Source organism: Micropterus salmoides, unplaced genomic scaffold, assembly GCF_014851395.1.
Source record: "Micropterus salmoides isolate LMB-PRFRI ecotype aquatic unplaced genomic scaffold, ASM1485139v1 Ms_hic_scaffold_15, whole genome shotgun sequence".
NCBI classification, from domain to species: Eukaryota; Metazoa; Chordata; class Actinopteri; order Centrarchiformes; family Centrarchidae; genus Micropterus; species Micropterus salmoides.
This window is the reverse complement of record NW_024040596.1, coordinates 1,804,484-1,822,124: the sequence shown is the minus strand read 5'-3', so window position 1 is coordinate 1,822,124 and position 17,641 is coordinate 1,804,484. Positions and strand designations below refer to the sequence as shown.

Genomic DNA, 17,641 nt, shown 5'->3' with positions numbered 1-17,641 from the left:
CTGCTGTTCTCTTCTTGTACTCTGCTCGTTCTCTCACAACCCCCCACCTGGACAAGTTTCAAGCTGTGGGGAAGAAAGCAGTCTACCAAATGTGCGTTAAGTTCTGAACCTGCACTCTTTGGCAGGACTGAAGGAGTCGAGGTGGACTGACTTCTTTGGTCCAGATGCTTCCCCGAAAGGCAGCTGGCGGTCCTGTACAAGCTGCCTAGTGAAAAGCGGACAGCAGACCTCCAGTGGAGAGTTGTACATGGGGCAATAGCTACAAACAGATACAGAGCACACCTGGATCCAGAGTTGGGGGAGGAGTGTATTTTCTGAGACCCTGGCACTTTATTTATTCAGTGTCCTCCCTATCAGCACTTTTAAAACGGTGGTTTCAGGGTCTTGGGAGTCTCTTTCTTTTAGTTTGTTTATTTTTGGCCCAAAATACAGTGCTAAAAAGAAGTCAGTGCACACTTTGGTAAACTTTTTATCTGGTTCTGCAAAGATGGCCATCTGGCTGATGCGCAGAAACCGGGCTCAGAGTGCCGGCTGCGTAGAGCCGGTGCCGGTCTTGAAGGGACTGCTTAAGGCTCGATTAAGGGTGGAGCCATGCATATTATGCATCCAGGTTTATGCTCTGTGGGGGGAGACGGAGAGATGAATGTAAATATATATGGGTTTGTTGTGTTGGTTTTTTGTTTTCTTGAAAGAAATCACATTTCTTTCTCGTTAATGTGATGATGTGGACAATGAGTTTATTTGCTATTCTGGTTTCAATGTTCAATCAAGGGATTTTGAAACCGAAACCGTTCTTCTCCTGTTCTCTCCTTGTTCTCTGCTCATTCTTTTCTCGTTCTCTGCTCGCTCTCTACTTGTTCTCTCCTCGTTCTCTGATCGTTCTCTTCTTGTTCTGTCCTCGTTCTCTCCTCATTCTCTGCTCGTTCACTGCTCGTTCACTGCTCGTTCTCTCTTGTTCTCTCCTTGTTCTCTCCACGTTCTCTGCTCGTTCTCTCCTAGTTCTCTGCTCGTTCTCTGCTCGTTCTCTCCTTTTCTCTCCACGTTCTCTGCTCGTTCACTGCTCGTTCTCTCCTCGTTCTTTGCTCGTTCTCTCCTTGTTCTCTCCTTGTTCTCTCCACGTTCTCTGCTCGTTCTCTCCTTGTTCTCTGCTCGTTCTCTCAAGTTCTCTGCTCGTTCATGCTCGTTCTCTCCTGTTCTTTCCTCGTTCTCTCCTTGTTCTCTCCACGTTCTGTTCTTGTTGTCTCCTTGTTCTCTGCTTGTGCTTTCCTCGTTCACTGCTCGTTCTCTGCTCGTTCTTTCCTCGTTCAATGCTCGTTCTCTCCTTGTTCTCTGCTCGTTCTTTCCTCGTCATTGCTCGTTCTCTGCTCGTTCTCTGCTCGTGCTTTCCTTTTCTCTCTTGTCTCTGCTTGTTCTCTCCTCGTTCTCTGTTTGTTCTTTCCTTGTTCACTGGTCGTTCTCTCCTTGTTCTCTCCTTGTTCTCTGCTCGTTCTCCTTGTTCTCTGCTCGTTCACTGCTCGTTCTCTCCTTGTTCTTTCCACGTTTCTGCTCGTTCTCTTCTTGTTCTGTCCGTTCTCTGCTCGTTCACTGCTCATTCTCTCCTTGTTCTCTGCTCGTTCTCTCTTGTTCTCTGCTCGTTCACTGCTCGTTCTCTCCTCGTTCTCTGCTCGTTCTTTCCTCGTTCACTGCTCGTTCCTCCTTGTTCTCTGCTCGTGCTTTCCTCGTTCTCTCTTGTTCTCTGTTCGGTCACTGCTCGTTCTCTGCTCCTTCTCTGCTCGTTCTCTGCTCGTTCTCTCCATGTTCTCTGCTCGTTCTCACGTTCTCTGCTCGTTCTCTCCACGTTCTCTGCTTGTTCTCGCCACGTTCTCTGCTCGTTCTCTGCTCGTTCTCTGCTTGCTCTCTGCTCGTTCACTGCTCGTTCTCTGCTCGTTCTTTCTTGTTCACTGCGCGTTCTCTCCTTTTTCTTGCGCGTTCTCGCTTGTTCTCTGCTTGTTCACTGCTCGTTCTCTCTTTTCTTGCTCGTTCTCTGCTCGTTCTTTCCTTGTTCACTGCTCGTTCTCTCCTTTTTCTTTGCTCGTTCTCTCCTTGTTCTCTGCTTGTTCTTTCCTTGTTCACTGCTCGTTCTCTCCTTTTCTTGATCGTTCTCTCCTCGTTCTTTCCACGTCTCTGCTCGTTCACTTCTTCTTCTCTGCTCGTTCTTTTCTTGTTCTCTGCTCGTTCTTTTCTCATACTCTCCCATTCTCTGTTTGTTCTCTTCTGTGTTTCTCCTGTTCTCTACGTTCTCTCCTTTCTCTTCAGGTCAGCTGATTTCTGCGATGTCTCTGAGATATTACCCGGATTAAAAAGACAATGAGTTTATCGCCCCGTACGCAAACACCTCGCCACCAGGTCAGCCAGCGCTCAGTACGACGACAGCTACCTAGGTAACCCACACACACACACACACACACCACACCATTTTAATTAATCCAATTAAGTCCAGACAAGATAAACTTTGACCATCACATCTGTGTGTTTCCTTCTAATGTATCAGATGTCATCTTAACTTTATTCGATCACCACAACGACTCTTTCAGCCTCCTTCAGTCTTTCTCTCGTGCTGATCATTTCATTTAAACTAAATGTAGCAAGATCTTTTCTTCCCATCCTTGGAGAAAGTGAAATTTTTAACTCTGTGGAGGGGTTTGAGTTTAAAGTTCTCAGGCGAAAATAATGACAGTGTTATTGTGAGTGCAGTGTGGATGTCTGCTCTGCCTGTGAGACAACGCTGAAGTCACGGCTTTATGCAGGTTCATGGCTGAGTCGAATAACGTCTCCAGCTACGATATTCTGTCGAATTAATGCAAAACCAGGGGCCGCCATCATAACACCAAATACATAAACTATAAACTGTTCTCAGAGGAGAACACAGGAAGTGATTTTACAGAGCAGTTCTGTTGCTGATGCAGACAAAATAAATGCATTTAATTTCAGTCTGAGCGTGTGACGTTAAATACTAAGATGCTGTGATAATCCATACCACCAATTTTGTACATAACATTCTCCTCCTATTTATACCTAAACAACCGTGTACAGAACGGCTGGTTGTCATTTTAGCACACGCTTAGGATTTAGAATTTCGAATTTAAACAATTTTATATAGAAGATGCAGTCGGCTCCATTTAAGACTCTAAACACTGAGAGCGTTCTAAAAGCAACGCAGTTCTTGTAGTTTACTGAGCGTCTCTCTGTGTTCCCCAGGATACTCTGTGACAGTCGCAGACTTCAACGGTGACGGAAAGGAAGGTAAGAACAGACGTGGATCTATAACACTGCCAGGTTCTGAGTTTGAGTCACTTAGATAGATAGATCAAAGCTACTGATAACTGGCTGGTTGTTAGTGATGATGATGTAACACTAACCTCAGAGCCCAAAGGAACTCTCTGGTCTATTGAACACAACAAGTGTGAAGAATTATATTTTAATGGAAAAAATGCATTTCCTACAGAAAATGTGTGAATGCTGAAAGCTGAAATTACTTGCTAAACACTGCAGAAAATGTGTGTGAATGCTGAAAGCTGAAATTAACTTGCTAAACACTGCAGAAAATGTGTGTGAATGCTGAAAGCTGAAATTAACCTGCTAAACACTGCAGAAAACATGTGTGATGCTGAAAGCTGAAATTAACTTGCTAAACACTGCAGAAAACGTGTGAATGCTGAAAGCTGAAATTAACTTGCTAAACACTGCAGAAAATGTGTGTGAATGCTGAAAGCTGAAATTAACTTGCTAAACACTGCAGAAAATGTGTGTGAATGCTGAAAGCTGAAATTAACTTGCTAAACACTGCAGAAAATGTGTGTGAATGCTGAAAGCTGAAATTAACTTGCTAAACACTGCAGAAAACGTGTGAATGCTGAAAGCTGAAATTAACTTGCTAAACACTGCAGAAAATGTGTGTGAATGCTGAAAGCTGAAATTAACTTGCTAAACACTGCAGAAAATGTGTGTGAATGCTGAAAGCTGAACTGAGCTGAAATACATCGCTGAAAAGCTGAAAGTTGTTAATCTGTCAAAGCTGGAAATTAGTTAGTCAAAAGAGAAGTACATGGAAGAAGGTAGTAAATAGCTGAATCGTAGCACACATGCCCTTAAAAAGCAGAACATTTTGATATTGGAATGGTTTCTGTAGTTAAAGGGTTGGAGTGTATTTTACATACAGCTCTTTTATTCAGTAAAGGCTGTAATGTTATTAAATGCAGACAGAATAGAATTGTGATTTTCAAATTAAGGCTGAGCAAATGTTCAAAAATGTTATCACTATAAAAATGTAATTTCATTTAATTTCGATAATTATCAGGATAAATGTCACATCATTGTTTCTTTCAGGTTTAAAGGCTGATTTTTGCTCCTGAGTGAAAGTTAATTGTAGTTTTAAACTTTTCTTTCTGGTCAGAACAAACACTTGATGCCAAACAGTGGATCACTTCACAAATCTGAGGCAGAACGTTCAGAACTATTCTGATAAAAAAAAAAAAATTAAATTAAGTAAAATCTGTTTTCAGTCTCTTTTCCTCAACAAAATAAATATCTTAATAGAAAAATTAAGTGCTGATTTGTTCATGATACAAATTTATTAAACATTTGTAATTGAGGATAATTACCATTATTGGTTTATTGTCCAGCCCTGTTTCAATCAGAAATCCATTTGATGGTTGCAGCATCTTAAACGCCCTGTTTGTCCTCGTCTCAGCATAGTTTAAAGTTTTGGACTGTTGGTCAGATAAAACAAAGCATCTGTTTATAATGTCGATAATGAAAGTAAGGTTTTCCTCACCTCCACAGATTATGTGACTGGAGTACCTCGCGGGGAGAAGGCTCTGGGTTACGTAAGTGTTAAACACACAGTGGATTACAGCCACGCATCAGTCCTGGTCAGGGTTCCCAGACGTGGACCGAAACTGATCCGTGGAGCGGTTTGTGTGAAGCTCAGCTGACGACCTGTGTTTGATGTTTTAGGTGAACATCTTCAACGGCCTCAACATGCAGTCCATGGTCAACTTCACAGGAACGCAGGTGAGCTGCAGCACAGAGCAGCCCCCACATTCAGCATCCGGCCACGCCACTGCGTCGGCACGGAGGGGGTCCTGCCGCTGGTTCCACCAAAATCGTTTGCAACGTTTCATTGACAGAACAAAAACACGGAACTCAAGCAGCACACACTAATAGGGTTGGGTATCGTTCCAGTTTCATTGATTCTCGGTGACCTTCCTCCCCCTTCATGTCTCTAAAGTGAAAGGAGTCTCTGTCCTAGAGGGGCGTCTCTGGGGACTCGTCTCATCTGTAGCCATCGTTGGTTTCCCTTCAGTATAAAAGGTGAACCAGTTCTCCAAACCCAACCCTACTCACTGGAAGTATCTTCTCTAAAGAAAGCAAGGATTTTGAATTTAATACACATTAATGAGCTTTCCAGCGTTAAAGATCAGTATTTTGTGCATCATGTGCCATCACACACCGACTAATGTCAGCGGACTGCAGGACCAAACTCCAGCACGAGTGAAGAAGCAGCTGACCAACACACACTGCAGCACTCTACAGAAGATCCACCTGTGGTAGTAGAGTGCAGCGGCAGGAAGTAGAGGTGTGGAGCCAAATGCAGACAGAGGCGAGGAGATTGCAGTCCAACAAAAGATTTAATAACGCAACTTAAACAGGGTTATTTGGGAGCACAGCAGGCCAAAAGTCCAAACAAAAGTGTCTCCAAACGGGCAGAGTAATAATCCAGAACAAGGCAGAGAAATATGCAAACACGAGGGAATAAATCCATGGAACAAAGAACAAGTAGGAACACTCAACATTAGAAAAGGACCTCACAAAAACTGAAGAGAACTGAAGGTTTAAATACACAGAATAAAGAATAAACCAAAACACAAGCAGACACAGATCCATAAACAAAAGTACAAAAACACAGGCAGGGGTAACAAACTAATAATCAAGACAAAAATACACTAAGCCAACAGGAACAAAGCCAGACAAGAACACCGGGCACAGAAGATTACGAAATAAAACAGGAAGTAAAGTACACGGGAACACACGACCACAGATCTACCAAAGTAAAACACAGAACATGGAAAGACCGCAAAATCAGGGCATGGAACAGAGACCGGACCAAACAGGAGACAGGACTACACCAAAACATGGAGACATAGGACTAAGGACTCAAACAAGTAAAACTAAAGTAAGCTACAAAACCCCAAACAACAAGATCAAATAATAAACACATGAACTAAGAACTGAGGCACTGGACTAAGATAAGAGACAAGACAGATACTAAGTAAACTAAAACATGTGAATGAATAAAATAATAGACCAACGTCTGTTTTACAAATGAAATGTAGTTTGTGATGGTTTCTGAATGAATGCAAGTTCCAGACTTTACTTCAGTGAGCTTCATCAAGACCAGTCGGCTTAACCGCCAGTTATGTTTCACTAGAAACACAAGTAAATGTTTTGGCACACAGGAGTCTGATGCTGGAGCCCCCCCCCCTTTCTAATTATCAGATTAAAGTGAATCACCCACCCTGAAATAAAACGCAGGGCTGTCCAGAAAACTGCTTCAAATTTTTGCTGCAACGTCAAATATCTCACAGTTAAATCTGTGCAAGCTCTCATTGCTGGTAGGTGACCGTGGAGAAGAATCAAAGACATAAATATTACAACAGTAACAGGAAGTAACTCCCAACTGGCCTTTCTGTCTGAAACACAAACACAGACAGATGTTAAATCAAACCGCTGCTGACTGACGCTGCTTTTACATCTCCACATAAAACACAGAGACCCTCACTCAGCTTCTCGTGAACTAACTGCAGCTGCATTTATGTTGAGTCTGTTGAAAACACTACAGATGGAGAAGAAGAAGAGAGGGAGGGTGTCTTCGAAGGAAAAAGGATGAGGGCTGGAGAGGAAACGAGTTAATGACAGAGTTCCTCTCGTCTTTCCTGTCCCTCCTCCATAACTCGCCCTCTGAACCCGTCAGCCTCTGTTATCTCTCCCTCCAGCCGGCGTTTTATATCTCTAGTCTTGTGTGAGTCTCTGTTTGGAGGTTTCACATTCATCTAGTGTTTCATTTAAACAGGAACAGACAGTTCAAACAACACGGCGTCCGTCCTCCCCTTAACTCTTCTTTTCCCTCTCCCCTGACGGCGTGTCCGTCTCCAGTTTGAATCACCTGGATCGTTTTTACTCCTCTAACCCTGCAAGTCAAAGCCGTGACCTCAAACTCAACACGCATCTGATTCGCTCCTCCTTTATGGGGATGAGACAGAGAGAGAGATGTGAGGACGCAGAAATGCAGCGTCGTTCTGATGAGGCGGCAGATCCTCACACAGGAAGTGAAACGGCACCGATGGACAATTAAATCTATTAATTATACAACGAGAAACCGCCAAAATAAAATAATTTGTTTAGGAACTGCAGGTAAAACAGGACCGCAGCTGTGGAGGAGAAATATTACTAGTTTTCTGGAATCAGCTGAAGATGCACCTGCAACACAAATAAGAAAATTATGATTATTATTATATTTGTAATATTTTTATTTCATGAACAGTAAAACAACCACGTGCGGGGGCAGTTCATGTTAGCAGTCGTGTACTTCGCCACCAGCAGTTCACTACTACAGAAAAACTGGAAGAGATTCTGAATGTTTACACCTGGCTCCTCCTCCTGCTGCTGCTGAGCGAGCAGCCGGTAAAGCTGTCAGTAAACGCTGCTCACATTTTAGGATGAAGCCAATGTGTTCCTCTGAGATGTATGTTTCGACACAAGTCGATGCTGAAATTTTAAAAACATGTTGCTACTCGTTTCGAGATCCAACACGTAACTGCAGCTGCCTCGACTGGTAGACTAGTGAAGAGCCGTGTGTGGAAACTGGGCTGTTTCCTTCAACAGCTCCGAGACAAAGCCTGGATTTCTACCAGTTCTGGGATCAGAGAGCTGATTCAGGCCGACGTTTCACAGTTTGGATTGACACAAAATCACCAATGGTGACGATGCACAAACGCTCCTGTTACTGTAGGAGGAGTTAGGGGCCGTCTGCGCGATGTAGAAGAAAAGTTGACAAAATGTATGAATTGATTATGCGCAGTTTCAAGAGAATATTTTGACATTAAACCACCTCTCATCTGTCCCGAACATCCTCTCACAGCTGTTAGTTGTTCAAGTGTTTTTATTAAAGGGGTGTGTGTTAAAGCACGTGATGGGATTTATAATTTTATTTTTTTACCGTGGGATCAAATTTGGAATTGGTTATCGTGGAGTTTTACTGGTTTCAATATCGACTGCTAAATTTCTGGTATCGTGATGACGTCTCTAACCTAAGAACTGTGATTTAGGGAGTGTAGAAATAAAGCTTTTCTAAATCTCTGTCTTGTAGATGGCTGCCTACTTTGGACATTCGGTGGCTGTGACTGATATTAATAAAGATGGGTAAGTCTGACTCCAGCTGAGCAGCAGCCTTACGCTCTCTCTCTCTCTCTCTCTCTCTCTCTCTCTCTCTCTCTCTCCAAGCCAACTTTATTAACCTCACACTCTGATGAGTGAACAGACCAGCAGCTAGATTCACTTTCACCATCACTGCTGTAAACCTGGCTGCAGCTCTCTCACTCGCTCTCACGTACAGATTAGCTGTACTAAGCACTAGATTTGATAACAGCATCCGGTTCATGTCCTCTGTCTGTCTGTCAGTTTGATAGATCTGCTGGTCGGAGCGCCGCTCTTCATGGACCGAGGGTCGGATGGAAAGCTGAGGGAGGTGGGACAGGTAGGAACTTTTACAAACTATAAATAATGAGATCAGAAACTGGGTTTGGGTTTATGGAAATCTGAAGGATTCTAACTTTAGTTCAAAGTCATAAATGAGTTTATATATATATGACAAAGTAGTCTATGTTAGCCTGACTCATGTCCACTTCACTGTGTCCAAATATCCACAATCCACGAGGACCCGCTGTAAGTCAAGAAAAGGTCAACCTTTAATTCCAGATTTTACAAAAGGCCCAGTGCTCAGCTTGTTACGATGCAGATCTCTTCACCTCCCGCCACGTGTTCCTTTTCAATGCCTTTACAATATGCATCGTTGACACTGGACATCGCTGTCACTGGAATCATACCCAGAATGCAGCAGGCAGCCTCTGTAACTTGTAAATGCGTGGGGTCTCCAGGTGTCGGTGTACCTGGGCCGTGGTGGATTTTCCTTCCAGCCTCCTCAGCTGCTCACAGGGTCCGAGGTTTACGCCAGGTACGGCTCTGCCATCACAGCGCTGGGAGACCTGGATAAGGACGGCTACAACGGTAAGAGAGGGACCACACGCACAGATCATCCGGACCAGGTCCAGACCCTGACCTGGATAATTCCTGCTTCGCCTCACGTCTCTTCCTGTCTCCCTCCTTCACCCCTCCAGATGTGGCCATCTCTGCTCCTTATGGAGGCACCGGCCATCTGGGCGTGGTCTACATCCACAACGGCCGCGCTCGAGGGCCCGACCCCACTCCTTCCCAGGTAACCATCAGTTCCAGGTGTGTTTATTAGTCACATTATCAGCGTAGCTCCACCATTGGTCCAGACTAAGCAGGAACCTCCAGGTCTGAAAAGTGAAGCCTTAAACCTGCGTTCTGTCTAGCGGCCAGCAGGGGGCGACTCGCAGGCTGCAGAAAGAAGTGTGATTGTATAGAAGTGAAGAAAATGAGGCTTGCAGACAGTAGGTTGACCGCCATGAAGGCGTTCATGTTCCTCAGAGGATGAATCTTAATGACGTTTTCCACCACAGGGTCTCCTCAGTAGCTGTTGGAGCTCACAATCGCATCACATGATCGTCCTCTGTTTGTCCGGTTGCCATGTTGCTGCTTCACAACGAAACACACGTTTTGTTTTCATGCTGTGTTGATTCTTACCTGTGTCTCGTCTCTCAGGTCCTGCGGGGCAAATGGGCGTCCTCCTACATGCCTGCTAGCTTTGGATACTCCATTACTGGAAACACTGACATAGACCAGAACGGATATCCAGGTACACACACACAGATTTAAACTTTATATATTTACAGTATCTCACAAACGTGAGTACAACCCTCACATCTTTGACACTGCTCCAGTGTAAAGTAGTGAGCGTACAGCTTGTATAACAGTGTAAAGTAGTGAGCGTGCAGCTTGTATAACAGTGTAAAGTAGCGAGCGTGCAGCTTGTATAACAGTGTAAAGTAGCGAGCGTGCAGCTTGTATAAAAGTGTAAAGTAGCGAGCGTGCAGCTTGTATAACAGTGTAAAGCAGTGAGCGTACAGCTTGTATAACAGTGTAAAGTAGTGAGCGTGCAGCTTGTATAACAGTGTAAAGTAGTGAGCGTACAGCTTGTATAACAGTGTAAAGTAGCGAGCGTGCAGCTTGTATAACAGTGTAAAGTAGTGAGCGTGCAGCTTGTAGAACAGTGTAAAGTAGTGAGCGTGCAGCTTGTATAACAGTGTAAAGTAGTGAGCGTGCAGCTTGTAGAACAGTGTAAAGTAGTGAGCGTGCAGCTTGTAGAACAGTGTAAAGCAGTGAGCGTGCAGCTTGTAGAACAGTGTAAAGTAGTGAGCTTGCAGCTTGTAGAACAGTGTAAAGTAGTGAGCTTGCAGCTTGTATAACAGTGTAAAGCAGTGAGCGTACAGCTTGTAGAACAGTGTAAAGTAGTGAGCTTGCAGCTTGTAGAACAGTGTAAAGTAGTGAGCTTGCAGCTTGTATAACAGTGTAAAGCAGTGAGCGTACAGCTTGTATAACAGTGTAAAGTAGTGAGCGTGCAGCTTGTATAACAGTGTAAAGTAGTGAGCGTGCAGCTTGTATAACAGTGTAAAGTAGTGAGCGTACAGCTTGTATAACAGTGTAAAGTAGTGAGCGTGCAGCTTGTATAACAGTGTAAAGTAGTGAGCGTGCAGCTTGTATAACAGTGTAAAGTAGTGAGCGTGCAGCTTGTATAACAGTGTAAAGTAGTGAGCGTACAGCTTGTAGAACAGTGTAAAGTAGTTAGCGTACAGCTTGTATAACAGTGTAAAGTAGTGAGCGTACAGCTTGTATAACAGTGTAAAGTAGTGAGCGTGCAGCTCGTATAACAGTGTAAAGTAGTGAGCGTGCAGCTTGTATAACAGTGTAAAGTAGTGAGCGTGCAGCTCGTATAACAGTGTAAAGTAGTGAGCGTGCAGCTTGTATAACAGTGTAAAGTAGTGAGCGTGCAGCTTGTATAACAGTGTAAAGTAGTGAGCGTGCAGCTTGTATAACAGTGTAAAGTAGTGAGCTAACAGTGTAAAGTAGTGAGCGTGCAGCTTGTATAACAGTGTAAAGTAGTGAGCGTGCAGCTTGTATAACAGTGTAAAGTAGTGAGCGTGCAGCTTGTATAACAGTGTAAAGTAGTGAGCGTGCAGCTTGTATAACAGTGTAAAGTAGTGAGTGTGCAGCTTGTATAACAGTGTAAAGTAGTGAGCGTACAGCTTGTATAACAGTGTAAAGTAGTGAGCGTACAGCTTGTATAACAGTGTAAAGTAGTGAGTGTGCAGCTTGTATAACAGTGTAAAGTAGTGAGCGTACAGCTTGTATAACAGTGTAAAGTAGTGAGTGTGCAGCTTGTATAACAGTGTAAAGTAGTGAGCGTACAGCTTGTATAACAGTGTAAAGTAGTGAGCGTACAGCTTGTATAACAGTGTAAAGTAGTGAGCGTACAGCTCGTATAACAGTGTAAAGTAGTGAGCGTGCAGCTTGTATTTTAGGGAGCGTACAGCTTGTATAACAGTGTAAAGTAGTGAGTGTGCAGCTTGTATAACAGTGTAAAGTAGTGAGCGTACAGCTTGTATAACAGTGTAAAGTAGTGAGCGTACAGCTTGTATAACAGTGTAAAGTAGTGAGTGTGCAGCTTGTATAACAGTGTAAAGTAGTGAGCGTACAGCTTGTATAACAGTGTAAAGTAGTGAGCGTACAGCTCGTATAACAGTGTAAAGTAGTGAGCGTGCAGCTTGTATAACAGTGTAAAGTAGTGAGCGTACAGCTTGTATAACAGTGTAAAGCAGTGAGCGTGCAGCTTGTATAACAGTGTAAAGTAGTGAGCGTACAGCTTGTATAACAGTGTAAAGTAGTGAGCGTACAGCTTGTATAACAGTGTAAAGTAGTGAGCGTACAGCTTGTATAACAGTGTAAAGTAGTGAGCGTACAGCTTGTATAACAGTGTAAAGTAGTGAGTGTGCAGCTTGTATAACAGTGTAAAGTAGTGAGCGTACAGCTTGTATAACAGTGTAAAGTAGTGAGCGTGCAGCTTGTATAACAGTGTAAAGCAGTGAGCGTACAGCTTGTATAACAGTGTAAAGCAGTGAGCGTGCAGCTTGTATAACAGCGTAAAGTAGTGAGCGTGCAGCTTATATAACAGTGTAAAGCAGTGAGCGTACAGCTTGTATAACAGTGTAAAGCAGTGAGCGTGCAGCTTGTATAACAGTGTAAAGTAGTGAGCGTGCAGCTTATATAACAGTGTAAAGCAGTGAGCGTACAGCTTGTATAACAGTGTAAAGTAGTGAGCGTACAGCTTGTATAACAGTGTAAAGTAGTGAGCGTATAGCTTGTATAACAGTGTAAAGTAGTGAGCGTATAGCTTGTATAACAGTGTAAAGCAGTGAGCGTGCAGCTTGTAGAACAGTGTAAAGTAGTGAGCTTGCAGCTTGTAGAACAGTGTAAAGTAGTGAGCTTGCAGCTTGTATAACAGTGTAAAGCAGTGAGCGTACAGCTTGTATAACAGTGTAAAGTAGTGAGCGTGCAGCTTGTATAACAGTGTAAAGTAGTGAGCGTACAGCTTGTATAACAGTGTAAAGTAGTGAGCGTACAGCTTGTATAACAGTGTAAAGTAGTGAGTGTGCAGCTTGTATAACAGTGTAAAGTAGTGAGCGTGCAGCTCGTATAACAGTGTAAAGCAGTGAGCGTGCAGCTCGTATAACAGTGTAAAGTAGTGAGCGTACAGCTTGTATAACAGTGTAAAGTAGTGAGTGTGCAGCTTGTATAACAGTGTAAAGTAGTGAGCGTACAGCTTGTAGAACAGTGTAAAGTAGTGAGCGTACAGCTTGTATAACAGTGTAAAAGTAGTGAGCGTGCAGCTTGTATTTTAGGGAGCGTACAGCTTGTATAACAGTGTAAAGTAGTGAGCGTACAGCTTGTATAACAGTGTAAAGTAGTGAGCGTGCAGCTTGTATAACAGTGTAAAGTAGTGAGCGTACAGCTTGTATAACAGTGTAAAGTAGTGAGTGTGCAGCTTGTATAACAGTGTAAAGTAGTGAGCGTACAGCTTGTATAACAGTGTAAAGTAGTGAGCGTACAGCTTGTATAACAGTGTAAAGTAGTGAGTGTGCAGCTTGTATAACAGTGTAAAGTAGTGAGCGTACAGCTTGTATAACAGTGTAAAGTAGTGAGCGTACAGCTCGTATAACAGTGTAAAGCAGTGAGCGTACAGCTCGTATAACAGTGTAAAGTAGTGAGCGTGCAGCTTGTATAACAGTGTAAAGTAGTGAGCGTACAGCTTGTATAACAGTGTAAAGTAGTGAGCGTGCAGCTTGTATAACAGTGTAAAGTAGTGAGCGTACAGCTTGTATAACAGTGTAAAGTAGTGAGCGTACAGCTTGTATAACAGTGTAAGTAGTGAGTGTGCAGCTTGTATAACAGTGTAAAGTAGTGAGCGTGCAGCTTGTATAAAAGTGTAAAGTAGCGAGCGTGCAGCTTGTATAACAGTGTAAAGCAGTGAGCGTACAGCTTGTATAACAGTGTAAAGCAGTGAGCGTGCAGCTTGTATAACAGCGTAAAGTAGTGAGCGTGCAGCTTATATAACAGTGTAAAGCAGTGAGCGTACAGCTTGTATAACAGTGTAAAGCAGTGAGCGTGCAGCTTGTATAACAGTGTAAAGTAGTGAGCGTGCAGCTTGTATAACAGTGTAAAGTAGTGAGCGTACAGCTTGTATAACAGTGTAAAGTAGTGAGCGTGCAGCTTATATAACAGTGTAAAGCAGTGAGCGTGCAGCTTGTATAACAGTGTAAGTAGTGAGCGTACAGCTTGTATAACAGTGTAAAGTAGTGAGCGTATAGCTTGTATAACAGTGTAAAGTAGTGAGCGTATAGCTTGTATAACAGTGTAAAGCAGTGAGCGTGCAGCTTGTAGACAGTGTAAAGTAGTGAGCTTGCAGCTTGTAGAACAGTGTAAAGTAGTGAGCTTGCAGCTTGTATAACAGTGTAAAGCAGTGAGCGTACAGCTTGTATAACAGTGTAAAGTAGTGAGCGTGCAGCTTGTATAACAGTGTAAAGTAGTTAGCGTACAGCTTGTATAACAGTGTAAAGTAGTGAGCGTACAGCTTGTATAACAGTGTAAAGTAGTGAGTGTGCAGCTCGTATAACAGTGTAAAGTAGTGAGCGTGCAGCTCGTATAACAGTGTAAAGCAGTGAGCGTGCAGCTCGTATAACAGTGTAAAGTAGTGAGCGTGCAGCTCGTATAACAGTGTAAAGTAGTGAGCGTGCAGCTTGTATAACAGTGTAAAGTAGTGAGTGTGCAGCTTGTATAACAGTGTAAAGTAGTGAGCGTGCAGCTTGTATAACAGTGTAAAGTAGTGAGTGTGCAGCTTGTATAACAGTGTAAAGTAGTGAGCGTGCAGCTTGTATAACAGTGTAAAGTAGTGAGCGTGCAGCTTGTATAACAGTGTAAAGTAGTGAGTGTGCAGCTTGTATAACAGTGTAAAGTAGTGAGCGTGCAGCTTGTATAACAGTGTAAAGTAGTGAGCGTGCAGCTTGTATAACAGTGTAAAGTAGTGAGCGTGCAGCTTGTATAACAGTGTAAAGTAGTGAGCGTACAGCTTGTATAACAGTGTAAAGTAGTGAGTGTGCAGCTTGTATAACAGTGTAAAGTAGTGAGCGTGCAGCTTGTATAACAGTGTAAAGTAGTGAGCGTACAGCTTGTATAACAGTGTAAAGTAGTGAGCGTGCAGCTTGTATAACAGTGTAAAGTAGTGAGCGTACAGCTTGTATAACAGTGTAAAGTAGTGAGTGTGCAGCTTGTATAACAGTGTAAAGTAGTGAGCGTACAGCTTGTAGAACAGTGTAAAGTAGTGAGCGTACAGCTTGTAGAACAGTGTAAAGTAGTGAGCGTGCAGCTTGTATTTAGGGAGCGTACAGCTTGTATAACAGTGTAAAGTAGAGTGTGCAGCTTGTATAACAGTGTAAAGTAGTGAGCGTACAGCTTGTATAACAGTGTAAAGTAGTGAGCGTGCAGCTTGTATTTTAGGGAGCGTACAGCTTGTATAACAGTGTAAAGTAGTGAGCGTACAGCTTGTATAACAGTGTAAAGTAGTGAGCGTGCAGCTTGTATAACAGTGTAAAGTAGTGAGCGTACAGCTTGTATAACAGTGTAAAGTAGTGAGTGTGCAGCTTGTATAACAGTGTAAAGTAGTGAGCGTGCAGCTTGTATAACAGTGTAAAGTAGTGAGCGTGCAGCTTGTATAACAGTGTAAAGTAGTGAGTACAGCTTGTATAACAGTGTAAAGTAGTGAGTGTGCAGCTTGTAGAACAGTGTAAAGTAGTGAGCGTACAGCTTGTAGAACAGTGTAAAGTAGTGAGCGTACAGCTTGTATAACAGTGTAAAGTAGTGAGCGTGCAGCTTGTATTTTAGGGAGCGTACAGCTTGTATAACAGTGTAAAGTAGTGAGCGTACAGCTTGTATAACAGTGTAAAGTAGTGAGCGTGCAGCTTGTATAACAGTGTAAAGTAGTGAGCGTGCAGCTTGTATTTTAGGGAGCGTACAGCTTGTATAACAGTGTAAAGTAGTGAGCGTGCAGCTTGTATAACAGTGTAAAGTAGTGAGCGTGCAGCTTGTATTTTAGGGAGCGTACAGCTTGTATAACAGTGTAAAGTAGTGAGCGTACAGCTTGTATAACAGTGTAAAGTAGTGAGCGTGCAGCTTGTATAACAGTGTAAAGTAGTGAGCGTACAGCTTGTATAACAGTGTAAAGTAGTGAGTGTGCAGCTTGTATAACAGTGTAAAGTAGTGAGCGTACAGCTTGTATAACAGTGTAAAGTAGTGAGCGTACAGCTTGTATAACAGTGTAAAGTAGTGAGTGTGCAGCTTGTATAACAGTGTAAAGTAGTGAGCGTACAGCTTGTAGAACAGTGTAAAGTAGTGAGCGTACAGCTTGTATAACAGTGTAAAGTAGTGAGCGTGCAGCTTGTATAACAGTGTAAAGTAGTGAGCGTGCAGCTTGTATAACAGTGTAAAGTAGTGAGCGTACAGCTTGTAGAACAGTGTAAAGTAGTGAGCGTGCAGCTTGTATAACAGTGTAAAGTAGTGAGTGTGCAGCTTGTATAACAGTGTAAAGTAGTGAGTGTGCAGCTTGTATAACAGTGTAAATCTGCTGTCCCCTCAAAATAACACGTCACACAGCCGTTAGGCTACATCATACACTGCAGGACTACACACACATACACCCTACGCCTACACATGCGCACTGCCCAACCCTTCTTTATGGGTAATTTTGGATTTATTCACCCACTTTTAAAACATTTATTAAACGTTTTATCTTTTTACATGTTTATTTACAGCATTTTATGTTGACATGTATATTGTAATAGGCTGTATATTAACTTATTGGGAGAAAACCGGTAGTTGAATGTAAAATCAGACGTTGTGCACCCCCATATTGACAGTCGAATCAGGCTCCGCCCATCGAAGCATCGAACCTTCGACTATGCGGGGTCAGCCCAAACTGTGACATACTGAAGCAGAGCCCCTCCCTTCAGAGACCGGGCCGCAGGGCAGTAATCCAACATGATAACGACCCAAACACACCTCCAAGACGACCGCTGCCTCGCTAAAGAAGCTGAGGGTAAAGGTGACGGACTGGCCGAGCACGTCTCCAGACCTGAACCCTACTGAGCATCTGTGGGGCTCCTCAAACGGGAGGTGGAGGAGGTCTCTAACATCCACCAGCTCCGTGATGTCGTCATGGAGGAGTGGAAGAGGACTCCAGTGGCGACATGTGAAGCTCTGCTGAACTCCAGGCCAATAGGCCACACAAAATATATTGACACTTTGGGCCCAAATTGGACATTTTCACTTTTGTTGCCAGAGGTTTAGACATTAACGGCTGTGTGATGTGTTATTTTGAGGGGACAGCAGATTTCCACTCTTATACAAGCTGCACGCTACTTACACTGGAGCAAAGGGTCATTTCTTCAGTGTCGTCACATGAAGAGATAGAATCAGATATTTACAAACATGTGAGGGGTGGACTCACTTTGAGAGATACTGTATATGCACACTGTATATGTGTGGAGGCACCGCAGGGATCAAGTGAACTGCTGCTGTGCAAAAGCTGATGTGTTTTCTGTCTTTCAGATTTAATAGTGGGAGTGTTTGGAGCAGACAAAGCTGTTTTATACAGGTAATCATCCTGTGTGTTCACCCCTGCTGGAGGAGTTTAATGAGCGAGGCCACCTCTGATATCAAAGCGCTGCTGTTTTCTCCTCCCGACTTTACAGAAGCCGTTAGGAACCACTTAACCCTTTCAGCCCAGAGTCTCGTTCTCCTGCTAATTTATTTATCCCCCTTCACTGCAGCGAAATTTTAATAATTATTGTACTAC

General features: G+C 43.3%; 1 protein-coding gene across 1 annotated transcript in view; it reads left to right on the top strand.

The window, feature by feature from the left end:
- itgav (integrin, alpha V) overlaps positions 1 to 17,641 on the top strand; it is a 65,376-nt gene that overhangs the window by 25,029 nt on the left and 22,706 nt on the right. Inside the window, 10 exon segments of the mRNA XM_038720012.1 lie at positions 2,352 to 2,420; positions 3,238 to 3,282; positions 4,822 to 4,865; positions 4,996 to 5,052; positions 8,408 to 8,460; positions 8,719 to 8,794; positions 9,195 to 9,324; positions 9,435 to 9,532; positions 9,943 to 10,036; positions 17,395 to 17,440. Coding sequence (XP_038575940.1) covers positions 2,352 to 2,420; positions 3,238 to 3,282; positions 4,822 to 4,865; positions 4,996 to 5,052; positions 8,408 to 8,460; positions 8,719 to 8,794; positions 9,195 to 9,324; positions 9,435 to 9,532; positions 9,943 to 10,036; positions 17,395 to 17,440 — 712 coding nt within the window.